Source organism: Terrapene carolina, unplaced genomic scaffold (assembly GCF_002925995.2).
Source record: "Terrapene carolina triunguis isolate 2854851 unplaced genomic scaffold, T_m_triunguis-2.0 Scaffold141, whole genome shotgun sequence".
NCBI classification, from domain to species: Eukaryota; Metazoa; Chordata; order Testudines; family Emydidae; genus Terrapene; species Terrapene triunguis.
In genome coordinates, this window is record NW_020664492.1 from 10249984 (window position 1) to 10276376 (window position 26393).

The window sequence follows — 26393 nt, forward strand, 5'->3', positions numbered from 1 at the left end:
TTATTTAAACATTCTGTAAGCAGTGCATCTTTTAAGTTTCAAGTAGAGTAGCTGGGTTAATCCCACTCGCCTACAGATAGGCAACAAATTTTTACCCACTTATCCCTCTGTATATTGAGTACTCACGGTGTCCATTTTCCATGGTATCACTCCAAGAAGCACCCTCCCTAAATCCACCACATCAGCTTGGCAGCCAATTGCTTTGTTGCTACATCGGTATCAGTCTTTAATGTAACATTTTTGGGACAGTACTATTATTCTTGACATCACATATATAATATGCCACAATTTTCAGGAATACATAGTGCTGGGCTAGCTAGTATGTGTATATCACTGTTCACTATTTGAGGGAGTGTCAGCTATATTCAGATGTCTGTCACAAGAGCCAATAGTACAAGCAAAAACTAAAGGACTATGTTCCTTGGCTCCACTTACAGAGTGTCCAGTATGGATGAAGTAGAAGAACTTAATCATTACCCCTGTGAACAACTAAGTGGTCATCAATCTATTTCAACATTCCCTTCTATTCTAAATGTTTCTGTGCTCTGACACTGTGCAATACACATGTAAATGGTGTTGCACAGCTATCTGGTTAGAGGTAGTTTAAGCAAATCCAGGTATCTGACTTATTATTACCTTTGAGTATTATATCAGGTACCTCCACATTCAGAGGTACCCAAAGTTTATCCAGAGTTTTACACATCTCTTTTTAAAAGAGAATTATATTAATTTTGCTCAGCCCTATAGCGTAAAAGTTTGAAGGGTAAGAAGTAGTCATTGATGTATATAAATTGTCAAATGGAAATGTATTTAAAAGATGTTTTCTGTTCAGAATTAGTAATCTAAGCCTGCTACAGGTGGTGGCCATGTGGCTAAAAGAGTCATTTGCTTACAATCATTTGTGACACTGGCAGTTGAGAAACCCAGTGTAAGAGACCATAAACAAGTCAGTCTCCTACAGTACTTTAATACTAATTTTAATAACATTGTTCTGTTAGTCTTCTGTAAGTTTTTCAAGTCTTCTGGGGACATTGGCTAACCACCCTTGCCCATTAGCAGGCCCCTTGGGGAACCTCCTAGTATGTGTTACTGACTCCTCCATTTCTTAAAAGGATCTTTTAGTGGGCAGTAGAACAGTGGGAGTAGTGAAATGCACCCGCTCCCACCACATTAGTGAGACAAAGGTAAATAATAGCTGGTGCGGTAGCTAAGGAAACCTCAGGTGTTCCCTAGCAACCATGCTTTAGTTAAGAAAAGCCTCATAGGCCTTGATTTTTCCTTGAGGTTCATGTAACTATTTTGTTCACTTACATCCACGTAAAACATGAACCTCTTTGCTAACATGCAGAATTCAGTTCACAAACCATATGTGAACTAAACCATGCATCCTTTGTGCGACCCTGGTACTTATCTAAAATACCACAATGCTTTTTGAATAAATAAGGCAAAAGAGAAGGGTACACAAAACAGTCAAGAAATCCAAAATAAATCCTACACTGTTCTTAGCTTTTACACTGTATGTGCCATTTTCTGTTACTTCACAACTGCATAATTTAGGACAGAGTATCAGTCTTAATGCTGAATTTTCTAATTCTTGCTGGTTTGGTTTACAATCTTAAAAAGTCTCTCTTGCCTACTTAGATTTAAATTATAAAAGAACTTTTAAAGGTGTGTATTCTATTATAAAACTGTGACATCATTTAATTGTAGTGTTTTTTACTTAATTATTCCAACAATAATAATCCAACAATCTAGCATTTAGAATAGGTTCATGAACATAAAACTGCACAGAGATACTCAGGTACCATCATAAGATGTAAACACAGCTTAATTTTTCCATAATAGCTTGTGCATTGTGCATTAATACTAAGTCTCTAGCTTTCTAAGGTGAGGTGTTAAACTACTGATTTGTGAAACTGATTTTACAAGGTTAATTGAGAACCCTCTTACTTTTATGACATGCTACTCTAGAGATTTATTTCATTAGTAGAAACTGACTATATTATTACTAAATATAAGGATTGTCAGTGGAAGATTCTTAATTTAAAAGGTATGTTGATAGTAAGTTTCAAATGTCTGTTGATATTACAGAAGATTGGGTTTGTCTTCTGACCTTGGAAAGAGTCATTTGCCTTCCCCCCACCAACTATCCTGCACCCAAATTGTGCTACCTCCCTCACAAGTGTCTTGCTCCACCAATTTTGCCTCTCCATCCCACCCCTTTTGTGAGGATTATTTGCAGTGATAAATAGGGCCTAAAAGTTGTGGCTCAGTAATATAGAAAAGAAAAAATCATTAATGTTTGCAGCCTGGTATAGCAAACTCCTGTATAAGAAAGGAGGATGATTTGTCTGACGTTGATATACCATGCTCCTGGATACACACATCACAACACCAGCAGATTTTTTCTGCCATCTTTGGTTGACCAGGAGACTTTTCCTCTCTCTATCAGATTAGGACTTTACCACTGAAGTGTCCTCAGGACTAGACCATTGCAACTCACTCTATATTAAGAGACTGTATATTAAGAGACTCCACAGCAATACTACTACTGGTATATTATCTCTTACCTCACCATATCTAATTCACCAAGGCAGATACACTTCAGAATGCATCTAAAGAAACCCAAGCTAAAACACTCAGGGGCTTGGGGCACAATATTCTAAGTCTTGTATAGAATCATAGAAATGTAGGGATGGAAGGGTAATTAGGAGGTGACTCAGTCCAATCCCCCATGCTAAAACAGGATTAAGTATACCTGGACCAGGGGCAGGCAACCTATGGCACGCGTGCCGCTTTCGGCATGCGAGCTGATTTTCAGTGGCACTCACACTGCCCGGGCCCTGGCCACCAGTCCGGGGGGCTCTGCATTTTAATTTAATTTTAAATGAAGCTCCTTAAACATTTTAAAAACCTTATTTACTTTACATACAACAATTGTTTAGTTATATATTATAGACTTATAGAAAGAGACCTTCTAAAAATGTTAACATGTATTACTGGCACGCAAAACCTTAAATGAGAGTGAATAAATGAAGACTCGGCACACCACTTCTGAAAGGTTGCTGACCCCTGCCTAGACCATAAGAACATAAGAATGGCTATACTGGATCAGACCAAAGGTCCATCAAGCCCAGTATCCTCTCCTCTGACAGTGGCCAATGCCAGGTGCCCCAAAGGGAATGAACAGGTTATCATCAAGTGATCCATGCCCTGTCACCCAATCCCAGCTTCTGGCAAACAGAGGCTAGGGACACCATTCCTGCCCATCCTGGCTAATAGCCATTAATGGACTTATCTTCCATGAATCTATCTAGCTCCCTTTTGAACCCCGTTATAGTATGTGTGTATATTCATATTCTGCAGTAGTCTCCATTTCCTCTTATGAAGACTTGGGAAGAAAAGGAAATAAATATATATATATTTATACGTCACTTTCCAGACATTTTATATATATATAAATATAAATTACATACACTGTAAGGGCAAACAGTCTAGTGATCTGGCATGGAAAAGATCGTCATGTTATGTCCCAATTTAAATCTCTTAGTCCCCTCTCCCAATCAATTGTGGATACCAAACTTGAGATCTTGCAACATGACTGATTCGCTGGGTCCAGAGTTGTACTTGTTAGAGGATTTGATAAATGTATTTTCAGTAAATTGGCCACAAATAGTAGAAAACTCTGAAATGTCAATTCTGATTAAAACATCACAGATTATAGATGATAAGTGCTGCTTTCTTTACACAATTTCAGTTTGCAGCACAAAGCAAATTAGATATCATTTTCTTTTTAATTATAGTTTTCTTTTAAGTAAACTGAAAAAATAATGAAGCAGTTTCAATGAGCAGAACATTTCCACCCAACATGGGTTTAGAATGTTATTCCCCAAACGGATGGAATTTATGCACTTGTACTTTTATACTGCCATTTAAGATAGATCTACTCTGTCAGAATAATATGTTAATATAAACTATCCATGTGTGATGGGAGAGGGGCTTCATCTTATTACTAGCTCCATCACTCACTATTGAACAATCAGTTCAGAGAAATGTGTAAATGTTATCTTCTTCACACACATATAGGGGTCATCATTGTAAAAGCCAAGAACTACCAACAGTTAACCACACATATTCAAGATATAGGAGGATATTCACATCCACACATATTCAAGCATAGGAGGAAACTCTGGTCCAATACACTGTATGGTGACGCTTGGCAAATAATGACTTTTTAATTATAGCTCTACATTGCACCAACAGTAATGACTCTCTAGTAGCACTTGTGTGGACTAGGTTTGCTAAATGCGGCACTCCCTGGCTAGGCCCCTGAAATATCTCTTATACTAGCAGTGGCTGGAATAGAGGTAGCTATGCCAGTTTTACACCACTCATGGATTTCCCTCCAGAAAAGGAATCTCCAGTTGGCTGTTTAAGCCAGTTTCCCTCCCCTTTTGTACCACTGTGATGGCGCTGTGAGGCTCTGTCCCAGTATTTATATATAACATAATGGTCGATTACACCATTGTAAATCAAGAGTTGATTTGCTGAAGTGAGCAACAGCAGATGTTGGCTCAAAGTTAGCATATATATATATATATATGTATTTAATTTTATTTATTTATTTGAGTAAATAACTTATATATTTTGTCACATGGAAAAAGGAATCTTAAAAATTGATATAACAAGAATTGTTAGGAGATTAAGCATTTTTATGGGGTATAATCATTTTACAATTCTAATACTGGAAAAACAATGTGAAAATTTCGTAAGCAAGTTCCATATTTGTTTTATTCCTCCTTTCATCTGTAGGCCTCAGGGGAGCCCCAGGATATTCTTTGGATCAAGCCCATCATCTTCCCATTGAAATGGATCCATTGATTGGTATGTCAAAATTAAAAGTATGGTTATATATTTGAAAACAGTGTTTTCAAGAATTGTTGATTAAGCTATATTTGTATGTTGTGCTTCATTTTACACAGAAAACAGGCAAATATTAATTCTTTTTCGAGTGTTTGCACATGTGCATTCTACTATTGGTGTGTGCGCACCCCATGCACAATCACCAGAAATATTTATTTCTCAGTGGTACCCATTAGGGTAGATTTTCTGTGTTTATCTGCTTTTTTGTCAATCCTCGGTGCCAAGGGATGCCTCAGTCACTGGGCTTCAAGCCCTGCGTTTCCTGTAATAAAGCTATGCCCCTGAGTGACTCGCGCTCAAGTGCGTTGGGGAAGCTCATACTGGGGACCATTGCCAAATTTGCGAGGACTTAAGCCTCACATAGAAAAAGATGGGAAAGCCAGGTTAAACTTTCTGCTCATGAAGGTGGGACTGAGATCTCCATCTGAGCCAGGCTGGTCACACTTAGCACTGAATGCCCCAGTGTCAGTAAGGAGTGCTGCTTCTACTGTGTCAGAGTCCCAGCACTGATCCAGATCCCCCGGTGCCTAGGAAGAGTCATAAAAAGCAGACTACCAAAAGAGGGTGATCCACAACACTCCTCTGCCTCATTACCGCAGAAGCTGGCAACGTTGACTCCAGCACCTACACGGGTACCATCGAGTCCAGAGCCAGAAGAAGCTCTCATATCTGCGACACTGCATTGTACCAACACTATGCTTGAGGCATTTGCGGCTGCCAGGGATTTCCTCTCGCTGTTGGTACTGGTTTGGCTGGCAGTAAAACAGCTATTGCTATTGGTGTCAGCGGGCACAGGGGAACCAGCTGGATCATTACAACTCTCAGTACTGGACAAACTTCACCTACCCATGACAGCTCGCCCAACAGTACCATCAGAGGGGAAACCTGCGATGCTGGCCTCACTATGAACCTCTCCACCTGGGCACCAATCACCGGCACCATCAGGGGCTGCACCCCCGTGGTCATTAGAAAAAGAGTCATCCTCTTCTGAGAAGGAGATTGGGTCTCTTGTCCTCAAATCTGCACTCATTACACCTCCAAACGTTCCCACCCTTCCATGGATCCAGTCACAGGAGTACCATCAAGTGGTGGGCCAGGAGGTCACTGGGGTCTTACACTGATCCTGTGGCCCTTTTGGAATTTGTGGTATTTTTCCCCAGTTTCCAGAGCATATGCCAGGTGCTCCTATTCAGTGGCTTCAAAAAAAGGCATCCTTCACCTTCCCACCAGGTGGGCACTTCTTCCCAACTCCGGTACTGAGCTGCCACCAGACTTCAGGAGCAGGCACAACAGGATCCCATAGATCAAGAAGGGGAGGAAGAGCATCAGAAACCAGTGCTGGCCTCCTCCTCCTCCTCCCTTGACACGGCAGTCTCAGGAGGTGGCATGTTGCCTCCTCCAGATGACTATAAGGCTCACCAGGAATTGTTCAAATGGGATGGCCTTAAATCCGGGCATACAGATGGAGGTAGTAAAACAGTCCTCCCACAGCCTGCTCGTTATTTTAGCCACTGCAGGTCCTTCTAAAGTCATTCCTCTCAATGAGGCCATTATGGATCTTGTTTAAGAGTCTATGTCAGATCCCTGCATCCCCTCCCCCCACTTCAAAAAGGGCTGAGCAAAAGTGCTATGTACCTGCCCAAAGTTATCAGCTCCTTTACACCCATCCCCTCACCTCCAGGTCCCTAATACTATCAGCAGCCAACGAGAGAGAGAGGCTGGGACATCAGGGTGCAACCCCAAAATCAAAGGACTCAATAAGATTAGACCTCTTTGATAGGGAAGTTTATTCTGTGGGTGGGGGTTACAACTCAGAATTGCAAATTAGCAGATGTTGTTGGGCAGACATGACTTTAATACATGGGACTCCATGCAGAAATGTAAAGACTTGCTGCCACAAGATGCTAGGCAATAGTTCTCCTCCCTAGTGGACGAGGGAAAATCGGTGGCAAAGGTCTCATTATAAGCTGCTCTGGATGCGGCTCATATGGCTGCTAGGTACATGGCTTCCATGCATAGGAGTTCCTTGTTACAGTCCTTGGGCTTCTGCACAAGGTCCAACAGACTGTCCAGGACCTGCCCTTTGAGTGATCTTCATTCTTTTCGGAACAGAGAGAGACAAAGCTCCATGGGCTAAAGGACTCAAGGATGACTCTAAAGTCCCTTGAGTTGTACACCCCAGTCCCTTCCAGGAAACACTACAGGCCTCAATAATCCCTCTATTACTCTGCCATGTCTACCTGTCAGGACCTACAGAGAAAAAGGAATAGGGGTTATAGGCGTAGACCATCTTCCCCTTCTGCAACTGCACCAATGCCCATCCCACCTAGCTATCCAGGGTGTGGAAGTGTGGTTTACATCAAGGCCACACAACACAAGATGAGATGTTCACCGCAGAGGATACCCCACCAAGAATTGGTTGAAACTATCGTAACGAACAAAATTGTCAGACACATAGATGAACATAATTTGTTGGGAAATAGTCAACATGGTTTTTGTAAAGGGAAATCATGCCTCACCAATCTACTAGAATTCTCTGAGGAGGTCAACAAGCATGTGGATATAGTGTATTTAGATTTTCAGAAAGCCTTTGACAAGGTCCCTCACCAAAGGCTCTTAAGCAAAATAAGCAGTCATGGGATAAGAGGGAAGGTTCTCTCATGCATTGGTAACTGGTTAAAAGATAGGAAACAAAGGGTAGGAATAAATGGTCAGTTTTCAGAATGGAGAGAGGTAAATAGTGGTGGTCCCCAGGGATCTGTACTGGGCCCAGTCCTATTCAACATATTCATAAACGATCTGGAAAAAGGGGTAAACAGTGAGGTGGTAAAATTTGCAGATAATACAAAACTACTCAAGATAGTTAAGTCCCAGGCAAACTGCGAAGAGCTACAAAAGGATCTCACAAAACTGGGTGACTGGGCAACAAAATGGCAGATGAAATTTAATGTTGATAAATGCAAAGTAATGCACATTGGAAAATATATTCCTAACTATACATATACAATGATGGGGTCTAAATTAGCTGTTACCACTCAAGAAAGAGATAGTTGTGGATAGTTCTCTGAAATCATCCACTCAATGTGCAGCAGCAGTCAAAAGAACGAACAGAATGTTGGGAATCATCAAAAAAGGGATATATAATAAGACAGAAAATATCATATTGCCTCTATATAAATCCATGGTACGCCCACACCTTGAATACTGCGTGCAGATGTTGTCACCCCATCCCCCCCAAAAATATATTGGAATTGGAAAAAGTTCAGAAAAGGGCAACAAAAATTATTAGGGTTATGGAACGGCTTCCGTATGAGGAGAGATTAATAAGACTGGGACTTTTCTGCTTGGAAAAGAGATGACTAAGGGGGGATATGATAGAAGTCTATAAAATCATGAGTGGTATAGAGAAAGTAAATAAGGAAGTGTTATTTACTCCTCCTCATAATACAAGAACAAGGGGCCACCAAATGAAATTAATAAGGAGCAGGTTTAAAACAAACACAAGAAAGTATTTTTTCACGCAACACACTGTCAACCTCTGGAACTCCGTGCCAGAGGGTGTTGTGAAGGCCAATACTCTAACGGGGTTCAAAAGGGAGCTAGATAGATTCATGGAACATAGGTCCATCAATGGCTATTAGCCAGGATGGGCAGGAATGGTGTCCCTAGCCTCTGTTTGCCAGAAGCTGAGATTGGGTGACAGGGCATGGATCACTTGATGATAACCTGTCTGTTCATTCCCTTTGGGGCACCTGCCATTGGCCACTGTCAGAGGACAGGATACTGGTCTTGATAGACCTTTGGTCTGACCCAGTATGGCCGTTCTTATGTAAGAATTGACTCCATACATTTTCTTTGTTAGGATTGGGATTATAAATGGACCGCCTTCATTTTCCCATAGTTCAGTGTGTAGCTGTTTTATCGGAGAATACTTCTGCAACTTACTTAAAATATTAGCACATATTATACAATGTGTTAGTCAGTTTATCAAGAATTTTCACAGCATATAAAATCTTTTGTCTTATTCAAAGGGAAACCCGAAGACTCACAATAATTTTATATTTCTGACATCCAGTATAGACAGCTCCAAATGTTTATATTCAAAATGCTTACTGAACAACAGATTCACAGTTCATTGAAAGTTAAATGTATTCATTTTCTCCCTTAAGTGCATGACAGGAAGGTGTTGGAATGGCTTATTCATAAATGTGTTTTGCATTTCTTTACAGCCAATAACTCTGGTGTGAACAAACGGCAGATCACAGACCTTGTGGATCAGAGCATCCAGATCAATGCACATTGTTTCGTGGTCACAGCAGATAATCGCTACATTCTTATCTGTGGCTTCTGGGACAAGAGCTTTCGGGTTTATTCTACAGAAACAGGTGATTGTAAACACAATATCCTGTTTCTTATGGGCTCCTATGTCACTATATGGCTGTTAGTCACAGTAACAGTATTTAATGTACAGTGCTTACCACCCAAGAAATTATAGAAACTCTTCTTTATAAAGATCTGCTTGTAATAGCTTACGGATATTATTTTGAAGATAATGGATGTAATAGAAAAGCAAAAAGTTTACTGTTTTGCTAATGAAAGCTATACAAACCATTGTGATATCAATTAATTGTTTCCTTGTGTAAAAAGGTGAACCAAAGCTATTTATTATATTACAATATTATTTTGATTGGGTGGGTTGATTTGTTTTACATGGACTCTACATTCAGTTGATTGGTTTTAGTAATAGTGAGTGGTTCTTTGTTTCGTTGATCTAATGTAAAAGCAAATTTACACAATATACTACTCATAGTCAGTAGAATTTTTTGTTTCTTTGTTTTTGTTTTGTGTTCTGATCAAATTTCCACTGTAAGATATTTGGAGCCCGTATTACTTAAAAACTGATTGGAGTATTAGAAAAAGATGACTAACGTTGTAGGCCTGCAGCTGATGTTAATGTGGTTCTTTCAATATAATATTGTAATATCGTTATGGAACAGTTCATTTGATTATATATATTGACAATCATTCATGAGACTGTGTAAAATCATTTTGCACAGCAGGAAGTTAAAAGCTCATGGAACAATGACTGTTGGGCAGGGATGGTGTCCCTAGCCTCTGTTTGCCAGCAGCTGGGAATGAGCAACAGGAAATGGATCACTTGATTATTACCTGTTCTGTTCATTCCCTCCGGGGCACCTGGCATTGGCCACTGTCGGAATACAGGATACTGGGCTAGATGGATCTTTGGTCTGACCCAGTATGGCCGCTCTTATGTTTTTATGTTCTTTTAACATTTAAGATCAGGGCTTGGGGTGTGGCTGATCTGCACAGAACAAAGGTCCAGGAAGTGCAAAGGTGAATAGTTTAAAGCTCACCTTTGCACTTTCCTGATCCTTGAGCAGCCTCTGTACAGAGCCATCCATCCTGCATCAAGTTAGAGCAGCCTTTGGGCTGTTGAAATTACTGCTAGCTACAAATGTCCAAAAGGGCCAAAAACATGGTTGAATTAAATTTATTTGGTTTCACTGTTATTTAAATGTGCTTGTTGTCAGTTGTATAAAAAAGAATACGAATACACACAGAAACCAAACTTGTAATTTCTTTACTGCAGGAAAATTAACTCAGATTGTTTTTGGCCACTGGGATGTAGTTACTTGCCTTGCCAGATCAGAATCCTATATTGGTGGTGATTGCTATATTGTCTCTGGATCTCGTGATGCTACCTTGCTTCTTTGGTACTGGAGTGGCCGACACCATATTATAGGAGATAATCCAAATAGCAGTAAGTATATATTGTGATAAACACCTGCTAACTTTATATTCTGTACCTTGATTTTTAAATCTGTTCCATTAACATCAATAAAAATTATAAAATGTATATGTTATTCTTGTGAATTGCAAGTACAGTATAATAGTGATGAGAAATTAGTTCAGAAAAAAGTGAATATAGATATTTAAAGGACTTGTGTGTAGTAAAAATATTTCTGATAAATCATTTCAAGGCCTAATCATAACTTGAGAGCATTTTCTTAAATTCATAATTATTCCTATCACCTCTATCATCCTGTTGCAACATACTGGAACAAAAAGAGTTGGCTTTGTACCCTCAAGAGGCAGGACATGTATCTCCATATTTTGATTTCTCCTTCCCCGTAACTGTTTCCATTCCATTTTAATTAATTAACTTTTGTTATTTTGTAAGGTCATCTCCTCCCCCACCCTTTTTTTCTTTTTACGCCGTATTGCAGATATTAACCTGCACAAACAAAGGTGTCACACATATTGGGGAATCAAATGAGTAACTCTGAGGAACAGTCTTAAAGGGGAGTACAATATTGTTATAGAAGTGGTGTGTTTGAATAAAAATAGGGAAAAATAAAATGTCAGTAAAAGTTTCCATGTGATTTGTGAGGGAAGGCTAGATTTATTATTATTATGTTATTCCTCTGTGGTGGAAAAGGGCAGTTTTTTGACAGTGCACCAGAACAGCTTGGGACAAGAGTAAATCAGACAGAGATAAATATTCAGTAATCATTTGCTGAGTCCCTATTGAGAAAATAGATAATAAAAGGCTAAAATGTATACTAAGAATGCAATTAGAGGAATTTTCTGTTGATCATTCAGATAATCAAGATGTTTCAATATGGGAGCAAAAATGTTTACTGTTCTGTCAGCTAAAAACTAATGGACTCCAAGATGCAATTTGTAAAATTGTAGAACAGTTCTGTGAGTGTTCTATAGAATTTCATAGACATTTTGTTGAATATGGTAAGAGCCCAAAGTGAAAATATTTACAATATTTGTGCATTTCCCAGACTTTTATTCTGCTTGTGTTACTTGCTGAGTTTTTAAAAAGTTTTACACAGTTATGTTAAATAAAAGGAATGCATTAATTATCTCAGATTTGGAACTATAGTGGAGGCTAGTATGTACATATATAATATACACACATTCTCATCCAGGGAATGTCACTGTAGAGGTCTGATAGCAGAGATAAAAATGGAAGGGACAAATCTGTGAAGATGTCTATGGCATTATCTATATAATACTATTCGAGGATTGTCACTCTGTGTGTCACTGAAATGTAGAATGTTGAGTTATTGTGCAGCGATGGAAAGAGCTACAAGTGTGGTTGAGAATTGTTTTTGTTCAAATATCATCAGGTTCAACCATCACTGGAATTCAGAGTCTATTACCATCCAGTTTTAAGTTCTCAGTCATTTTGACTTTATGAATTAAACGCATGCAGTGTACAGCTACAGTAAGGCATGTCTTTAGTCCTAGACCATTCAGATATCATAGATAACTCAACCAACCACCACCCCTACTCCATAGCTAATTTGAATACAACAGTATCATTGGATGTATGAAAGAGACTGCACAGATGGTAAAATACTTGGCCTAGCTGCCAAACCTGTGAGACACTAGAGGAGGCCAAAATCTAAATCTAATATGATTCAGCTAATGGAAATCCTTTCTTGGGGGAAAAAATTGATTGCCTTCTACATCTTTTCCTATATGGGTTACAGGCAACTTCCCTAAGAGTCCATTTGACAGTTGTTTTGGTTTTTCCTGAACGTATGTCGGTAAGCGATAAATCAGTTTCTGCCCTTTGGTAAAGGGCTTATTGCATTTTAAAACTCTATACACAGTCCCTGAATCCTTCTTTTAACCATCCAGATGTCAATGTCACATTCCAGGGTGCAATCCAGACAAGTGAGGGGTTGTATCACCACCTGCTATGCAACCTTGGGTGCCTCACAATGCTTTGCTGTTTTAGCTCCCAACCTGGGCCACTCACAAACAGCCTAACAGCATTCAGGTCACACCCTAAGTGTCTGTGTATAGCTACAGCTCTGGCCCAGCAACTCTGACTTCAGCAGCCCGTCAGCGACATTCCAGTCACACTCTGGCTTCCAGCAATCTTGGTTATTACCTGCAGGGTGACCCCAACACACTCCTAGTTTCAAATTGTCCCCCCAAATGTATGTTCTGCACTGTCCAGCCCTCTCCTGGACAATCCAGATACTGGAGCTCCATTGCCCCATAAGAGGTCAATGTACAACTGTTTGCTAACTCAAATGGAGTTACCAAACAGTTCAGATTAACACTGGATTAGTTTTGATTAAAGAATGAGACAAGGTTTATTTAACTACAAAGCGAGAGGCTGTAAGTGAGTACAAGTATAAGGCATTAAATTCAAAAATGGGTACAAGAGAAATAAAGATAGAATGCTTTCTAGTAGCTAAACTTAACAAGCTAGACTTGGTTCAAGGTAAAATCCTTACTACACGTTCCCAGCAATATTGTTGACCAAATTCTTAGGTCAGAATCTCCCATGAAGTCAAAGAGCTGGTTCTTTTGTCTTCTTAGGTGAAAGAGTGATAGGAAAAGAGCCCTCAGGGTGGTTTTGCCCCTCGTTTTTATAGTCCAGTCACCCTTTGAAGTAGAGTCTTCTGAGGATTAACCCTCAAAGGATTACCCCTGGTTTTTTCAAACAGTAAAGAAGGTGAAATGGAGTCTGGTGGTGAAGGTGTCTCCATGCTTTTTCTTCTCCCTTGTGTATGCTGACCAGTTCTTTTTCTCACTACCCAGAACGCACAAGTTCACAGACAGACTCTTGAGCTGAAGTAGTAAATGTTGTTTATTTGCTGCTTCAGTGAGTGATCAGTCCACCAATAGGGTTAAATGCAAGTGCGCCCCCACATTCGGCTGCTTACCTAAAATACATTGTTACAAAGTTATTCATTATATACTGTATAAACACTTTTCTGCCTACCACTAAGATTAGTTTGCTAACTCAGTTGTTTACCTGATTGGACTGCTGGCCAAATTGTTTATCTGATCCCATTGCTGATCAAGTTGTTTACCTGGCTGTTCTCTTTCCTTGACAGACAAGCAGGCATCTTTTCACATGTTCCAACACCTAAAATATATATATTTTACATATCAAATCCTACAGCTAAAGTGCAGATTTGGCTTGTCTGCTGCCATTTTCCCCTCTTGCTGTCTCAAGGACCCTGTTTACTAATTCCATGTAAATTGAGGTAAACACACATTCCTTTGTCCAGATTAGACCTGTTTAATAATTTTTGCCTAGTCGGGGCTGTGTCGGTTTTGCCATGATATTATTGACCAGCAAGTTATTAGCTTTCAAATGATATCTCACAAGGCATATTTTGTACAAATAGTGTATAGAATGTGAATGCAGGATGCTTTCATTCACAATCATATATTCAGGTCTCTAGCAAGAAAGATTTTATCCCTTATAGCCATGACTTCAAGTTGTCAAATAAGTGACTGTTTCACACTAATAATTTTCACAAGGCTGAAATGGTGTTTTATACACATTTTACGATCCTCTCAAAGATTCTTGTTATTGGAGGTATAAGAGTTAAGTTAATGAAATAATTCTGTTAGGAAATATTTCTTTGTTGCATCAACATTTCTTATACATTTATTGCTAGTAGATTAGGACTTATCTTGTAGGAAAAATGAAAGTAAGATGTTCAGTGTAGGTTAAATCCAATTAGTTAATATCTTTAGAATGGCTCCCTAGAAAGATGTAGATGATATTTTCAGAAAAGGATTAGTTTCTTAAGAGCTGTCATCTGGAGACACAGATAAGATATTTTATATCACAGACTGTAAGGAGGTGAAGAATTCAAAGAAAAATGTCAGGTTATAGTAATTATGTGGGCTAGGTGCTTGACTTTATAACGATCTCTTAAACTGAAAGACAGTTAATTATCAATTTCAGCTTCAGTGCATCCAATTACCAAAAGGAACTTTAGTTGTTTCAAAAAACATTCTTTTCTAAAGCACCATACTTTATTAAATATTTTCAATTATATATTTTAAAACATTGTATGTGTATTTATATATAAAACATAAACCATGTTTTGACTTAAAGAAAACATATCTATGGCAATTAATAGATTATTTCCAAATGTATTGTGAGAATAGATTGTCAGGATGAACTCCTTACTGGTTTGGCTACAGTTCATAAGAATCTAATGTATTAGTTGGAATCCTGAGTAAACATCACATATGTCAATAGTCAAACCTGTCAAACTCGTGCAGAACTCTTTACTAAACAATCTATATAGACATTGTGCTTAGCAGATGACCTCAGTTCATGATTGTCTGTGTGGGAACTAGTAGATCAGCTCTGGTTTAAATCAGAGGAATGGGAAATAATTGGTTTGGGTAAAGTCTTGAAATGTGCTGCTCCAGCTCAGTGGTTAAGAACTTGCTCACTTGGAAAGAGGGATGGGGATCTCTGTTACAATTTTACAAGGATTTCACTACACAAAATGTATTAAGTAATTTATAACTTAGAATATGTTGCTGCAATCCATAACAAAAAGGCTTTTTTTTTTTTTTTGCTTTAAATTTGCATTTGTCACAGTTATTTTCTGTGTTGTCAGGAAAATGAAATTTTACAAAGTTTTAAATGCAGTGATTTCCCATAAAAATAGAAATAATAAATATAATTGCCTCAGTATCTGCATTATTCCCTATCCCTCCCTAAAATTACTATAGTGAATACTATAAATACTAAGTAACTTTATTTATTTATCTGAGGCAAGTAGCAAGTTTTTAAGGATCATCACATTATATATGTCTGTGGGTAGAAGAAAATTGATTCAGGACAGTCTGAAATATTTCCAAACTGTTTTCAAATGGGTCTGAAACACTCATTATGGGCTATCCAGCTGCCACTGAACTCAGTGGGAGTCTGTCTATGGGTTTGAGTGAGAGCCAACTCTGGTCCAATATGGGCCAAATTATTCATACACTTACTCCAAGGTAAGTGGTGCAATCTCAGTGACCTCATAAAATTACTCATTACTACACTGAGGGCTTGTCTACATTACCTGCAGGATTGACGGGCAGCGATCAATCCAGTGGGGATTGATTTATCACGTCTAATCTAAACGCAATAAATCGACCGCCGACCGCTCTCCTGTCGACTCTGGTACTCCACTGGAGTGAGAGGTGCAGGCGGAGTCAATGAGGGAGCGTCAGCTGTCGACTCACTGCAGTGAAGACACCGCAGTGAGTAGATCTAAGTACATCGACTTCAGCTACGCTATTTACGTAGCTGAAGTTGTGTAGCTTAGATCGATTCCCTCCCCCCCACAGTGTAGACCAAGCCTGAGTGTTAAGTATGTGCAAGATCAGGCCCTATATACGTCAAATAGATTAAGGAGAGAAGGCACAATTGTGAGGTGGACACCTAACTGCCTTTGAAAATCTTCTCCATTAATGTTTACTATTAGGGTTGAGAAATCTATTAGTTAAGTTTTCATTTGTAAAGGTACAGTTAATTTAATGGTAAAGGTTTGTTTACATGTACAGTTCATAATACAGCAGAGATATTCATGTTTTAAAAACATAAAGAACAAATGTGAACCTCTTGTGTTTAGTCTCTCATAACTGCAGAGTTGTTGTAGGACAGCATTAAATCCAATTACCAGTTTGTTCTTTTTTTCTCTTTTATGATTTTTTGGGAACTTGTTTGGCTTATTGCTACTGTAACTGTATTATTCCTCATAAAAGGCATACCAAAGACTATGTGATACACTCTAATGTTCAATATGTATTGTTACCGCTGTTTTATTTGTATATGCTATGATGACTTTATTGAATGTCTCTTTCAAACAGGTGATTTTGAAAATAGAAAATTATCTGTCTTTGAATAGAGACCTAAGTAGATGATAGAATTTCAGAAAAGTGAGGGACAGATGATTTCATCTGAAACGGACACAAATTCAGACACTAATTTGGAAGTGATAAAAATTAATTTGCACACTTTAATTGGAACCACACTCCTGCATGAAAGAAAGGAGAGCAGAGCAGGCAGCTAGTGCTAAAAGCTGATTGAATTTTTTGTCAGGTAGGTAGGTAGGTTGGACTTGGCCGCTTATCCTCCTGAGCCTCTCTGTGCAATATATTACATTCAGCCTCTGACTGGTGTTCTTTAAAGGGATCAATGCTATTCCTAGTTTGTCCCTAGGGCCTGAAATTTCATTGATCTTGGGACTTGACATTTCTCATTACATACCGTAGCTTCCAACAGGATAGTTACAAGAAGTGTGAGTTAACCCAGCTTTTTCTAACTCTGCTTGCACTGACCATTATAAATACATTGTGTCTATCAGCCCAGAGCTCAATTTGTGCACCTCTTATAATGTATACTTCTTAAAAGTGTTAAGTATACATTGTATCTGTACATATGCTTGAAAGGGATGCTGGGAACTTCAATAAAGGAGCCTAGGCAAATTAGCCTGCACTCTTATTTAGCTCTATAGAGAATTCCTCAAGCTATAATCTTTGACTTTAGAACTAACGTTTCTGCAACAATTTTAAACTTCTTCATATGGCTGATGTAGAGCAGCAACTATAATTTCACATTTAGGTGGTTAAGCCAGATAATTGCGTCAGGAATAGTGGAGTGTATCGCTGTGATGTTTCCTTCGTATTTGTGAATTGGGCACTGAGTTGTTATATGTTCCATAGTCTGTTCTGGGTGACCACAGTTGCACACTGGAGAGTTTTAAATTTTCTGTTTGTGCACCAAATTGATTTGATTTAATGCACAAATGAAAATTTTAAACTCTTTCTAGATGAACGTTCCAGATTTAAAAGGTTCTGTGAACTTATATCTGAAAGAGGAATTATTTTAGACTCCGAAGAGCCACTAAAACTTTCCTTTATATTTTGATTCTTTTAATACCCTATATTTGCAATGTTTAAATCTTGAAAGGGCAGAATTTTAAAAACATATCCCAAAACATCTTGCACCATGTGGACACAAATAGATAGATGCCTGTACAGATATGTTTGTATATGTATTATCTGCTTGCATGTGTAAATGTTTATTTAAATTATTACATATTAGTGCAATTTAAATCCCAGTTTTTGAACTTGGCTTTTTGCTTCTGTTCATCCAAAATGTGGCTATAACAGAAACTAGGCTTCAGAACCTCATTGTAAATCAGGCCCCTTCAGTGTTCCACTGTGTCAATCCAAAGAAGGTTGGCATGAAGCTATTTGCTTACCTTCACCTAGTCTCATCTTCACATGGTGACCAAAATATGCCTCCACCATTGTCCTATATACTATGGTAAGTGAACCCTTTTGGGGCTCTGATGTTGAGATAAGACACTAATTTCAGTGCTCCATCTCACACATCGGAAGTAATGCAATAAAAAGTACTTAGCATTTATATAATATTTGTATCAATAGATCTCAAAGCAAGGTATCACTACCTGTCATTTTAAAGATGGGGACAGTAAAGCACAGTGAAGTTAAGTGATTTGCCCTAATTCACCTATCAAGTTAGTGGCACAGCCAGGATCAGAAGCCATCTGTCCTGACTCCGAGACCTGTGCTCTCTGTATTGGAGCACACTACATTCCTCTTTTTAGCTTTCTTCCACCTATGCAATATTCACAGTCCATTGCCTATGGTGATTTTTGTGGGTGTCTAAAGCTCTACAATATTCATGTTTCTGAACAAGTAATGGAACAGTTCTGCCAAGACGAGATACTGTGAAGCTTGTCTTGAACTTAATACTATCAAAAATCTTTCTTCCTAAAACATCAACTCACTGTAATTGGGCAACTTTCCCTAACTTGATAGCTGCATCATTTTCAGATGTAGCCTGGTAATTTTGTCAAAATGTGTGCATCTTTTGTGACTAAAAAAACTAAAGATGATTATTTTTATCAACTTCCAAAACAGCACCTTTGATGCATTTATTTTATGTGCTTTGTTTCTACAAAGGCATCAGCGATAAGATGCTTCTGTATCATACGCGTATTTATTGAATTCAACATCTATAGCTCGGTTATAGGCCTGGTCTTGTTCCCATCAAAGTCAGTGATGAAATGTGAACAGAATTTGACCCTATCTCTAAATCAGGCCTTTTTTCCAAAAGAAGAGTAGGAGACATTTCCCCATAGCAATAGGTATATATTACTTCCTGTAAGTGGCATTATAATGGCGAGAAAACCCAGTGCATCAGAACAAATAATGACATTGTTCATATTTCTTTTTTTTACTATAAGAGCATGGCATCTTCCACAGAAGAGCTTTACAGATGCATTATGCATTGCATTTTTGTCATAGAGAACAGAAGATGTCTTTTATTTTAAACCTTGCTGAAGAACTCAGTTGCCTGAAGAGAGTACTCAGTCTTATGTGCATTTTATCTTTGTTTACCCCATAATGATTCTTTTGCAGAGGTGCCACATTGGGAAAATTACTATGAGCTTATAGTGATGGTGTTTCAATTCATAGTGGGGTAGTTTCACCTTCAGCTCCCTCTGTGCCATAGCCTTTAACCTCTAGCTGCATCTATCAGTTGTGATGTGACAGTGACAGAATATTTTCCTAGATTTTGAATGATTGCTGAGGTTCATGACATCTGTTTTTTGCAATGAAATGTAATGTGGGTGAGGTTCTCTTCCCCATGTTGCAGTTTTCCCAGTAGAAAATATCACTGACTATAATTTTATTTTCTTTCTTTGAGCCCTAAGGGGAAATATTGTAGTTTTTGTAACCATTTAACTGTTACTCCAAATAATCAAATTCTGTGACTTCATTTTACAGATTTATGAAGTATATTCAAAAATAGGATTTTTTAAATCTGCAGTTAGGGACACTGTCAGTCTGTTTTTTGCTTTAATGTTTGCAAATCAAAAGGATCATAGATCATATCCAGTTTAATTATAAAAATGTTTGTTTTTCTACATTTAATTCTATCTTGCTGATTTAAAATTAAATGTTTGTAGCTTCAGTGTGTTCTTATGTTTTGCTATTCCAGAATAACATGTTACAGATAATATACTGCTGTCTTTGGCAAAGTATGAGGAAAAAATCTTGTTACAAATTGTGTTCTGCTTTTCTTTCAGAATTTAAAAGCACATGAGATCATTTAACTTAATCATTTATTAGTTTGGTCACAGTCTAATGATATTGTGTAGTTCCCCTTACCTTTAATACTTTATAATAATTTGATCAAGAGATCAAAAATCATGTGTCAGATCCCAAAAAAACCCATGAGATTGGCCCCATAAATCATAAAACATTTTAAAAACATCATCAAGCCATATTTTTAGTCTGTCTTTTGACTTTTTAACTTTCCTCTGCTCTTCTGGCTATGTGTGTGTGATAATTTCAGGTTGAAAGTCAACCTTTAATGCACACAAACTGCAAACCTCTCCCTGGTTTTTCAGATGGAGACTCCACTTACCCTCGCCTCACCCCTAAGACAGGGGGACTGCCATACACTTCCTGTTGCTGTCTTGACTCCCCCGATCCCCTGTCTTGCTGCCCCCAAGTGCTTCTCCCTTTCCCCAGACCCAGTAGCACTTCCCTCTTCACTGCTCCCTGGGGCTTCATCTCTACCTGGATCCCAAGTAGAGGAGAAATCGAGGGATCAGAGCTGCTTCTTGTACCATTGCAAGAGCTCCTCTTGCAGGTGCCAAAATCCTGTGACTCTCAGTCTGTTCCAGACTGCCTACCCTGGCTGCTCAGAGGGGAATCCCTTTACTCACCACTACCCCATGACTTGGGGAACTGTCATCTGCATCCTCCTGCCTCCCACATCCTCAACCTCCCTTCTGCACCTCCTAAATCTGCCTTCTGCTCCCCCTGGGTCCTGCTCTCCCTCACTCTCCTCATCTACCTTTCATAGTGTCTCCGCAGCTCCTCACAGTCCATGTCCTCTCTATCCTCCTGAATCATAGCATGGAAGCCATGTGGGCATGGCTTCAATTTCATTGAAAATAGTAGAAAGTAGCAGCCAACTTTATTAAAGGCAGCCGGACTCCCACATGCACATAAACTGTCGGGAAATGGTGGGCATCTTGCTGGCTTTAGCCCCATTGACAGTAATAGGAGATGGTGGCCATCTTGAATAAGGGAAAATTCATGAGTTGGCATATTTTCATGAGACGGGTAAAAAACACCTGAAATCACTAGAGTCATAATGAAATCGCAAAAGTTGGCAATACTGAATCACAGTAACTTTTCAACCAAATAAATACTTGGGCCTAGATTGCGGGACACTCACCAGGCTGCTGTGTGTGGGTCCCACACGCCGGGCCCGCATGCTTTTAAACTTTCCTTGATCTTGGTAGGCTCCAGCTGCTGTGTCTTTAGCTCCATGGCACACTTCATGGGCACAGACTCTGTCTGTTTCCCCTCACAGATGTGGGACCTTGCACCCAGGACAAGTGCTGATCTCTCAGACTCTCCGGTAGTTTAAGCACAGTCTTTTGCAGAGTTCCATCCCTGTGAGCGCTCTGGTTTACATTTAATGATGGTTGAAGCACATAATAGACAGACTTTGCTAAAAGAATTCTAAAGCAATTACTCTATCCTTTAGAGAGCACAAGAGATGAACAGGTCCAGAAATAAATATGCTATGTGCCCTTCCCTGCTTTAGTTTCCTCACCGCTGTTGGGTGTTCTTTGGGATTTGGTCAGAGTCCTCGAGAGTGTCCAGGATCTCATCTCCTTCACTTGACTTCTCCTCTGAATCATTGGGTTGTGCGCATGGATGCAGTTGCTTGTTCTTTTCTCTCTCAGCTTCCTTTTATACAGTTCCAGTCCCCACTTGTCAGGTAATCAAAGTCATCCTCTAGGTGATCTGTTGCTCAGTTACCATCTACCTGGGTGGACCAGTTTTCTTGGTAAGGCCACCTTCTTTGTCTAAGTGTGCTTGCACTGGAATAGAAGACTATCAAGATTTAATGACTTTTTTGTGGTTAGCCCTTTGTCACCATCCCTTAGAAGTCCAGTCCAACCTGGAGGTACAAAGACAGAAGGCAGACAAAGCCCAAATTCATAATAGAGTTTGCAGTCTGACACAACTATATATACAGAAGTCCAGATTGTCAAATATATTTATGCTTCTAACTTCCATTTAAATCAATCTATGGAAGTTAGGAGCTATTGAAATCAGTGGAAGTTAGGAACCTAAATACCTTTGAAAATCTGGGCCGCAGTTCATAATCTCAGACAAAATTCTTGAATTGTACATATACTGATTACCCAAATTGTCACAGTCCTCTTTCACAGAAGAACCCACAGAAGGGGAAAACAGACTGGAAAATCCATAAGATTGTTGCATCATCTCCTCAGATTATTCCACCCCACACATCATACCCTTGGAGATATAAAAGCCACATAGACAAAGAAACCACTGAAACTCAACCTCAAACTCTAGCAAATCCCTGGTCAGATACACCCAGCACATGCCTCTTTCTGCTTCTCGCAGATAACTGCTCTCCCTAGCTGAAAAGCCAGATCACCTGCCAGTTTTGTACACCTCCCCCTTTGATAGGAGAGGTTAATGCTGTGGAGGGTGAGTTTATACTTTACTTGCAGCTTTTTTTTCACTTTAAACCCATTTCACAAAGAATCACATTACAGACACTGGCTGCTTCCAGGCTTTGTCCCCAGTTTCAACCAGCATGCCTCACCTCTTCCATTTCCAGCCAAGGAAGAAAAGCGCATTCCCGGTTCCCAAGAAAAAAGGAGGTTGAAGACCAGTCCTGGACCTCAGGCTCTGAACACCTATATCTTTACACAGCAATTCAGGATGGTAAAGAAATCTCCAGGATTTCACAGCCCAAGGCAATTGGACTCCCTAATTGTTGTCACTCCACATCATCATTCTCAAACTCAGGGCAGTTTGCTGTGCATTTGATCACTTCCTACCCAGCGTCAGGGGCCACTCAGCCAAAATAATGTTGGACAACAGAGTGGCCATGTACTATATAAATCATCAAGGAGGAGCAAGATACCAGTGCCTACATTCAGAGTTAATAAGGCTATGGAACTGTTGCATGTCCCAGCACATAGACATCTCAGCAGTTTATCTGATGGGACTGCAAAACAACATGGCAGACTCCCTGAGCAAACACTTTTGCCATGACTGTGAGTGGGAACTCAGCAATTTGGTCTTCCAGATGATTTGTTAGTTTTGGAGCATCCCAGAGATAGCTCTCTTTGTAGTGCCATCCAACACAAAGTGCCAATGCTTCTGCTCGAGGGGAGATTACAGTCGCAACCTGATGGGGGACAGCCTCCTCGTTCCTTGACATTGCACCTTGCAGTACGCTTACCCTCCAACACCATTGATCCTCATGGCTCTGAACAAGGTAAAACAAGAGGCAGCATTAGCTATCCTCATAGCACCATCAAGCTTGAGGCAAGCCTCTTCATCTTCCTCTGACAGCAGATCTCCTAGCACAAGAATCAAGCACCATAACCCACCCCAGCCTCTCATCACTGCACCTCAAGGTTTGGCTCCTCAGTGGTTCTCAGGCATAGAATTAGACTGTTCTCTCAAGGTTAAAACTGTACTCCTGAGCAGTAGCGATATCCACCAGGAGGAAAAGCTACCTGCAAAAGTGGAGGCGTTTCCAAGCCTGATGTGCCAATTGATCTATATATCCTTCACGAGTTTCTCCTCAGGAACATACTCAATTACCAGCTGAATTAAAAAAACAACAACACAGGGTTTGTTAATGAGCTCCATTAAGGTGCATTTAGCTGTCATTACTTTCATCCACAACCATTTTCATCCACAGGTCAAGGGGTTTCAGTTTTTGCACACCCTACCACTCTTTGGTTCCTTAAGAGTTTGTCTAACCTTTTTCCTCACCTCAAGCAGCCTATTCCACCTTGGGATCTTAGCCTAGTTCTCAGTGCCTTAAGAAAACCTCAATCTGAACCCCTGGGGAGCTGTTCACTCCTTCATTTATCCTTCAAGAAGTCATTCCTTATAACCATAATTTTGTCCAGGAGGGTGAAAGAGCTTGAGGCATTCATGGCTGACCCTCCTTACACAATTTTCTACTATGATGAAGTAACTCTATGTCCCCATCCTCATTTCTTGCATAAGGTCTCATCAGAATTCCACATCAGTCAGGACATTCAATTGACAGTATTTTACCCCAAGCTTCACTCTTCAAGAAAGGAGGCTCGTCTTCATACCCTGGATGCATGTAGGTCTCTTGCCTTCTACCTTGATAGCACTCAGTCTTTCACGGCTTTCCCAGACTGTCTCTTTCACAGAAAGAATGATGGAACAGCCCATTTCTACTCAAAATGGGTTTCAGGGTGCATTTTAGCTTGTTATGAAGCTTCTGGACTGCATCCCCCACTTAAAGTGACTGCTCATTCCACTAGGGCTCAATCCAACTCCAGAGCCCTACTTCAGAATATACCCATCATGGACATATGCACACCCACCACCTGGTCATCTGTTCACATGTTTTCCCAGCACTACACTATCGTACCTGCTTCCAGGGTGGATGTGACCTGTAGCAAAGCTGTTCTTCGATCTACTGAATCTGCCTCCTCTGTTTAGGAGTCTTATGAGGTGGAGCACCTATTGGGACAACAACTGGAAGAAGAAAGAGAGGTTACTTAACCAGTTCAGTAACAGGAGTTCTTTAAGATGTTTTGTCCCTATGGGTGCTCCTCATCTGCTCCTCTTCCCCTCTGCTGCAGAGTCTTATTTCTGGACTTCATGGTTGAGAAGAAACTTGAGCAGCAGTGGGTCTGCCCATCCCTATATACCCTCACACTGGAGCATGAGGATATGCAGGGGGCAGGCATGAACTTGTGGGCACTGCTGATAAAAAATCTTTGCACATCCTGAGGTGTAGCTCCCACAGAGACAAAACATCTCAAAGAACTCCAGTTACTGTACAGGTAAGTAACCTCTTTTTTAATATGTGTAGCTGACTGTCAGTGTGTGAAGTACTTGTGTCATATATATATATATACATACACACACACACAAAAACACACGTCTGTAAATAAATTCATAATTACACGTCCAGCTGTTTGTTTTCCTGTATTTTAAATCTTGATGTAATAGGCATTCAGAAATACGTATATTACAAAATCATGAAGGGATTCAGAAATCCACCATAATTTTTCTAAGTTTCTTTTTTCTAGAAGCATGTGCTTTGTTACATTGCATGTCATTGTGTTACTATTACCTTTAATAGTGCCATACTCCATGTGTCTCTGGAATGCATTTCTCTTTTCAGTATAGTTAGAATACATAGCACAGATTTCCAGTACCTTATCATCATCCTGTGCAGCATACACAGCGCACATCCCACTGTTACTAAATAATAGAGGTATATTATGTGAACAAATGAGCACTGGAGTGTTGCTTTATGAGAGTCTTGATGAGGTTTAAATGCAATTCTGCACAGAAAACCCAAGAATTAGACGCTTATGCAGATTGCACCTTCCTCTGATGCTTAATGATTTAAAACAAATTGCAGCAAAACTCCTCCTTTGTTGCTGAAACATTTATGGTTTGTAATTCCTTACTATTGTTTCTTTACAGGTGATTATCCTGCTCCTAGAGCTGTTCTAACTGGTCATGACCATGAAGTTGTCTGTGTATCGGTCTGTGCAGAGCTGGGACTTGTTATCAGTGGTGCTAAAGGTCAGAAGTCATTTTACAGTTTAAGTTTTAAAAATTTCAAAGTCTCCTTCAGTGAGTGTTTTTCAGTGTTCCCTTAAGCCAAGTGCAATTTAATTATTTTAAGTTTCCTCAACCAAGACATTTTAATTCTGATAGTCTCAGCAGTTGCTAACTCTGAACATAATATTTTCTATCGATACATATGACACTTAGACACAAACACACTTAGTATATCAGAAAACATTACTCTCCAGCCATCATCCCCTATTCCAGTGCACAGACTTAGAATACTAGTAGGTAGAAACTCATATAGTAGCACTGTACACAATGGTATAATGATAAAAACCATCAGATGGAAACGTACAATTGTGGGGAGAGCCAGCTAGGAATGCCCCTATCCCCAAGTTAGTTGACATATTTTAAATAAAAGTTAGGCATATTTGGGTTGTCCCCATTCTCCTGGGCAAGAGAAGTAGAGCCTGTTGGATTGTGCATGGGTCCACGCATAGATGCCAACATGTAGAATGTTCTTTTTTTCAGTGGGCAGTTCTCCAAAGAAGCAGGAGCCTGGGCATTCCTATTTGCCCTCTTACACTAGAAAGTTTTGAGCCATCTACTGAATTATCAGTTGTTTGCCTATTTCTCCAATTACTTGTCTGTAGAATCCGGAATATAAATTCTCAAAATAGCCATCCCATCCTTTTCCCCCATCCCCGAAGAGATGTCTGCCAAAGAACTACAGTAATCAAATTGAATAAACATTCTAATCTAAATGTTGAGTGTTTTCGCTTGACAATTCATTATTGCAGTGATTCCCAAACTTGGGACGCCGCTTGTGTAGGGAAAGCCCCTGGCGGGCCGGGCCAGTTTGTTTACCTGCCGCGTCCGCAGGTCCGGCCGATTGCGGCTCCCACTGGCCGCGGTTCGCTGCTCCAGGCCAATGGGAGCTGCTGGAAGCGGCGGCCAGTACGTCCCTCGGCCCGCGCCGCTTCCAG

At 39.7% G+C, this 26393-nt stretch overlaps 1 protein-coding gene across 1 annotated transcript in view; it reads left to right on the plus strand.

Moving 5' to 3' along the window:
• The window catches only part of LOC113406807 (neurobeachin-like), a 942582-nt gene that overhangs the window by 910154 nt on the left and 6035 nt on the right, over positions 1-26393 (plus strand). The window contains exons 51-54 of the mRNA XM_029911985.1: positions 4813-4884; positions 9153-9308; positions 10535-10705; positions 25318-25419. Of these exons, the coding sequence (XP_029767845.1) occupies positions 4813-4884; positions 9153-9308; positions 10535-10705; positions 25318-25419 (501 nt within the window). The remainder of the gene's footprint in view (positions 1-4812; positions 4885-9152; positions 9309-10534; positions 10706-25317; positions 25420-26393) is intronic.